At 45.1% G+C, this 6,417-nt stretch overlaps 1 protein-coding gene across 1 annotated transcript in view; it reads right to left on the reverse strand.

Annotated features, from left to right (window-relative positions):
* Positions 1-525: 525 nt before the first annotated feature.
* Positions 526-6,417, reverse strand: part of SLC25A43 (solute carrier family 25 member 43) — a gene marked incomplete at its 5' end in the record, with an annotated part of 47,452 nt that continues 41,560 nt past the window's right edge. The window contains 2 exons of the mRNA XM_007953357.1: positions 526-726; positions 1,749-1,883. Of these exons, the coding sequence (XP_007951548.1) occupies positions 526-726; positions 1,749-1,883 (336 nt within the window). The remainder of the gene's footprint in view (positions 727-1,748; positions 1,884-6,417) is intronic.

Below are 6,417 nucleotides of genomic sequence, written 5' to 3' on the forward strand. Positions count from 1 at the left end.
GTTTTGAGTGGCATGGCAGTGCCCCTTCTTTGGTATCTTGTTTCTACTCAGCATGCAAAGTACACATTTTCTTATTGCTAGGTTTTGACTATAAGATCTGGGGGAGTGTCACCCTGAAAGAGTGGTGCTGGGAAACCTTCCCATGGGGCAGGTGTTTTCAGGGACATTGGTGTGGAGTTCAGTGGTGGCATCAGGCTGAGCCTTCTCATTTCCAAGAGCAGCAGACAGCAGGACCCTCTCATTACTCTGCACGGGCACAATCATGAGGTTACGCTCACCTATGCCTGTAACATATCTTTAGTCAGTGCACTTCCAGGTCCACGCAGTTTTACTCACAAAAAAGTCACTGTTGTTCAGTCGGATCCGACTCATAGCGACCGCTCCTTGGGTTTCCAAGGTGGTATCACTACGCAAGTAGATTGTCCAACCTTCCTTCTGAGGAGTGGCTGCTGGGTCTGAACTGCCAGCCTTCTGGTTAGCAGTCAAATGCCTTAGGCACTACACCACCAGAGCTTCCAAGCACTTTTACAGAGTTGGCTTTTTAGATGTCAGTTTTCCAGTTTTGAAGAACTTCCTCAATTCCCGTAATTCCTGTGGTTGTAAACTCTGATCCACCCCAGGGGTCAATTTATAGCTCAGAGGAGACACAATATAACCATTTTGATAAAGACAGATTCTCTTGCAGAACTCAAAGGTGCTAAACATAACTCCAAAATATGGAACTACCTATAAAAAAAAAAGGAAATGACAATCAGGTTAAAATCCAGTTGACGATATCTCTAAGGGATCAAATTGACAGGAGGAACTCCAAAGACTGGATAGGAAACTTAGAGGGCAGTGAATTTATGTTCACCCTGAAAGAGTGGTGCTGGGAAACCTTCCCATGGGGAAGGAGCAACTCAGAAAAGGAGAGTGACAGTGGTTGCACATCTGGGAGATTGTCATCACTGTTGCTGAATTGTACACGTAGAAACTGTTGAACTGGTGTATGTGTTGCTGAGTCTATTTTCAACAGCACCAAAAAGTAAAATAAGTTATTTAAAAAATTCATTTGAATGAATATAATTCTTAAAAAGAAAATGTCAGCGCATTTGTAGTCTGCTTGGATCAGGGCAAACTGAGGTTAATGCTATGGACCGTACAACATAGCAACTCTTGGTGGAATCAGAGGAAGGTGACCAAGTGAAAGCGGCAAGATGCGTGTAGGTGGTGGGAGAGAAACGAAGGTGACTGAAGGGCCCATCCTGGGGCAGCACTGGGTCTGGGTTAATATGCGTGTAGACCATCCACACTACCTGTGAGCAGATTCTGGCCTTGAATGGAATCATTTACATGACAAATAGTGTAAGAGCTCTTCTTAACCTTTTTATTGGTCCTGGAGTTCTTTGGGAATAGGATGAAAGCTATGGACCCTCTCCCCAGAAAGATGCACACATGCACATACACACACATTTTGCATACAATTTTAGGATGAGGGGTTTAGGTTTCCTCATAGGGGTCTGTGAACTCCCATTGTTAGACGCCTCTACACTAAATTTTTAGTTCCTCTGGGGTGGGGTATGAGTCACCTCAACAGTGTACATGGTCCCCTCTTTCCAGGGCTGACAGCCAGGCTTAGTGGGCTCATGGGCTTAGTGCTATTATTGGTATCAGAGGGGTTGTTTCCATGCAAACTGTGGGAGGCAGTGATAAAAGAGAGTAGAATTGGAAGAGGCAGGGAAGCAGTAGAGACTGGCCACCCCTCTTACCTTCAATAAATTGGCTGTCAATCCGTTCCAGAGCCCCAGCATCCCTTGGGTCTTTATAATCTGCCGGAAGCAGTCCACTGCTCCTGAGAATTGGACATCTACTCCACCACAATGGGGAAGATAGGGGCTATGAGCCTGGCAGGAAATAGAAAGTGGGATGAGGCAAATTAGTCACCAGGACATAGATGTTCTAGTCCAAGTAGCCAGGGTCTGAAGTCTGGATTCTGGGTGCTATGCTCTTGGCCAAGATGATGGCAGAGAATGGCTGTCAAAGGGTTCTTCTGGTTCCACGGGCTTAGAATATTAACATGCAGTAAAGTCATGGCACCCTCATAAACATATTTGTGGTTTATTTTGCTGGGATGGAAGCAGCCATTCAGGATAAACCAATTCCACACTTACATTAGCTCCTAGCCTCTGCCTTATGGACATGATAAACACACACTCATGCCCTTGACCATTTTTTAGTACTCTCCTGTTTATGAGGAAGGAGCTCTGGTGGAATTGTGATTAAGGCATTCAGCTGCTAACCAGAAGGCTGGTGGTTCAAACCCACCAGCCACTCTGAGGGAGAAAGATGTGGCAGTCTGCTTCCGTAGAGATTTACAGCCTTGGAAACGCTATAGGGCAGTTCTACTCTGTCCTATAGGGTCACTATGAGTTGGAATCAACTCGATGGCAGTAGGTTTGGTTTGGTTTTGGTTTGCTTATAAGGCATTGATCATTCAGTGCTAGAATTCTCACCTTCCAGGTGGGAGATCCAAGGAGCTCTGGTGGTACAGTGCCTAAGGCATTTGACTACTAACCTGAAGGCTGGCAGTTGGTTCAAACCCGCCAGCAGCTCTGTGGAAGGAAGATGGGACAACCTACTTCCATAAAGATTTACTGCCTCAGAAACCCAATGGGGGTCACGATGAGTCAGAATCGACTCAATGGCAGTGAGTTGGTTTCTTTCTTTCTTTCTTTTTTTTTAACTATTTATGTGGGAAATCTATTCCTGGTCAATGCACCTCACACACAGGCACCCCTTATCTGTCTATGGAGACTTCCGTGTTGCTATGATGCTAAATAGGTTTCAGAGGAGCTTCAAGAATAAGAAGAAAAGTCTTGTGATCAATTTCCAAAAACCTGCCAATGAAAATACTATAGATCACAATGGTCCTGATCTATAACTGATAATGACTGGGAAGGGATCACTACGAATCAGGGGCCAACTTGCTGGCAGCTACAGTGACAACCTGCTTCCTTGTATGAACTGATCCCAGGCTCACTGGAAACATCCCTTCCCTATGAAGTTCCTCAAGTGGGGGCTGCTAGTTTTCCCACGTCACAGATGCTCGGGCGTAGAGTAATGGCATCCCAGAGCCCTTCATTGGCATGCCAAAAAACTCTTATCTGGTGCTCCTGTCACCGAACCACATTCCTTGTGACTATGATCACCCATGGACTCCCAGGCCACGCTGGCCACATTCACTGAAGAATGTGACACCTTCTCCCAGCCTCACCATAACCTCAGGTAACTTCAGCATCTCTAAAGACAACCCATCCCTACCCAGTTTCTGGACCTCAACTTTACACCACTTTGGTCACCCTCTCTCCTTCAGTTACCCCATGAACTTTATCATCACCCCAGAACTATCTTTTCTGAATATTGCCATCACCAAAATGTTCCATCTGTGCAATGAACTTTCTTTTTGCCTTTAGAAAAATAATTTTATGACAGAGGAATGACTTGAATATACCATCTACATACAAAATTGACACTACTCACCTACCATGGGAGGACATCTGCTCATAGCTGGTTTTCAGAAATGGGATGAGTTTACATTGAGCTATGCACAGACTTTGGTTTGTTTCTGAAATGTTTACTCAAGGCTAGTGTAGCATTCTGTGAGCATGGGACCAGGATTTTCCACGTGGGAGAGACAGTCTAGTAGAACAGCAAGAAGAGCATAAACTCTGGAGTCAGGTCCTAGTCCGGGCCTCTTCACTTTCTGGCCATGTAACCCTGGGTGTTACCTAAACTTCTTGAGCCTGTTTCCTTATTTAGAAAATGGGAATGGTATCTGCTTCATAGGACTGTTGTGGAGAATTAAATGAGACGCTGCATGTAAAGCACTAACTAGTGTCTGGCACATAGTAAAGATCGATAAATATACACTATTATTGTCATTACTATTAGATAGAAAGGAGCCCTGTTAGTGCAACAGTTAAGTGCTCTGCCGCTAACAGAGAGGTTGGCAGTTTGAACCCACCCAGTGCTCTGCAGGAGAAAAACCTGGCTATCTGCTCCTGTAAAGATTTCAGGAAACCCTATCGGGCAAATTAACTGTGTCCTATAGGGGGGCTAGGGAGTGCTGGTGGCATAGTGCCTAAGGCATTTGACTGCTAACCGGAAGGCTGGCAGTTCAAACCCATCAGCCACTCCTCAGAAAGAAGGTTGGGCAATCTACTTCCGTACTGATACTGCCTTGGCAACCCAAGGAGGGGTTGCTATGAGTCGGGGCCGACTTGATGGCACATAACAACAACATTCCAAATATGGATCAAATCACTTACTTTATTAGTCCTGTGTATATGAGTCAGAGCCACCTTGATGGCACCTAACAACATTCCCTTCTAAGAAGGAGCTGTGGTGGCACAGTGCCTAGGGCATTTGACTGCTAACCAGAAGGCTGGTGGTTCAAACCCACCAGCTGCTCTGTGGAAGGAAGGTGAGCCAATATATTTCTGTAAAGATTTACCCCCTTGTAGGCCAAATGGGGGTCACTATGAGTTGGAATTGACTCAATGTCAGTGGGTTTCTTTGGTTTATTCACTTCTGAAACTTACCTTCAGAACTGCTCTGACTGGTGTCATTCATCCAGCTCCCTCACCTCCTTATTCTCATTAGTCGTAATGATCACATCATTAGCCCCCATACACACTTGCTCTCTCCTTATCTCCCAGACCACCAGTTCCCTGCTGGTTCATGGTCCCCCTTTTCATCCTTGGAGCTCTTTTTTTGTGCTCCTATTCATAAAATCCTTGCCCCTTGTCCTTCAGCTGATCCCTTTTCCTCACCAACTCCTTTTCTGCTTCAAGGTGCTGAAGACAAATTCCCAAAAGCACAGATCAATGCCACTAAAGCTTTATGGTCTCTCCCCTCACCTGGACCCTCATACTGTGAAGCAAACTTTCCCATTTGTTATGGATTGAATTGAGTGATCCCAAAATATGTGTGGTAAACCCCAATCCTTATACCTGTGGTTATAATCCCATTTGAGGATGGCTTTTCTTTGGTATGTTAATGAGGCAGGATTGGTGTAGGGTGTTTTGAGTCAATCTCTCTTGAGACAGTAAAAAAAAACAACAACTCACTGCTGTTGAGTCATTTATGACTCATAGTGACACCCCCTTTGGTTTCCAAGGTAGTATCTCTAGGGAAGTAGATTGCTCAGTCTTCCTTCCCAGGAGTGGCTGGTGGGTTTGAACCACCAACCTTCTGGTTAGCAATCAAATGCCTTAGGCATTACACCACCAGAGCTCCCTCTTGAGACATATAAGGAGCAAATTAAACAAGTAGAGATGAGGGGAGATTGGTGCCATGCCTACCTTGGAGATCTCCAAGGGACACTGGGCCCACAAATATTAAAAGGAGAACAAGGACCTTCCCCCAGAGCCTACAGAGATAGAAAGCCTTCCCTAGAGCCAGCACCCTGAATTTAGGCTTCCAGCACCCTAAACTGTGAGAAAATAAATTTCTATTTGTTACAGCAGCATCAGAGGACTAAGACACTCTTCCTCACAGTGGCTCAAAGCCCTGAACTCCACACCCATTCCCTTCGCTCTATAAGAGATTTACCTCCTACTTCATAAAAGAAACAGAGGTTTCACAAGGTCTTATGTTTGGTTTCTTTGCACAAACATTTTCCTCTTCCCATTAATGCCCAGGACCTCATGCCTTTGAATTCTTGGACACCTTTCTCACGAGACCTGACTGTCCTCCCTCAGCAAATGAATAACCTCAAGTCCTTCCCATCTTGAAAACAACTCCTTACTCTGCCCTTCAGATACTGCCCAATCTCTCATTCCCAAATTACTTGACAGTAAAATTTACTTTTTACTTTTATTTCTGGTGTAGAGTACTGCGAGTTTTAAGACACTGCATAGATTTGTGTAACCACCATCACACTCAGGGTACAGAACCATTCATTTAGCCCCCAAATTCCCATGTGCTGCCCCTTGCAGTCAAGCCCTCCCCCACCATCATCCCCAGGCAACTACTAATCACTGCTCCATCCCCTTAGCTTTGCCTTTTGAGAATCGTTTGTAAATGGAAGACTACAGCCCATAACCTTTTGAGACTGTTTTTGTTTTTTCACTTAGCATAATGCCTTTGAAATTCATCCACATTGATGTGTTCATCAATAGCTTGTTCCTTTTCATTGCTGAATAGTACAGCCATAGCTCGGAGATACTTTTGGTTTAGTTCCAGAGCACTGAGATAAAGCGAGATCTGAGCTCTGATGGTGTGGTGCCTAAGGCACTTGACTGCTAACCACAAGGCTGGTGGTTCAAACTCACCAGCCACTCCTCCGAAGGAAGATTGGACAATCTACTTCCATAGTGATACTGCCTCAGGAACCCAAGGAGGGGTCACTATGAGTTGGATAAGACTCAAGGGCAA

Source organism: Orycteropus afer, unplaced genomic scaffold, assembly GCF_000298275.1.
Source record: "Orycteropus afer afer isolate SDZICR_OR568_19922 unplaced genomic scaffold, OryAfe1.0 scaffold00387, whole genome shotgun sequence".
Lineage (NCBI taxonomy): Eukaryota > Metazoa > Chordata > Mammalia > Tubulidentata > Orycteropodidae > Orycteropus > Orycteropus afer.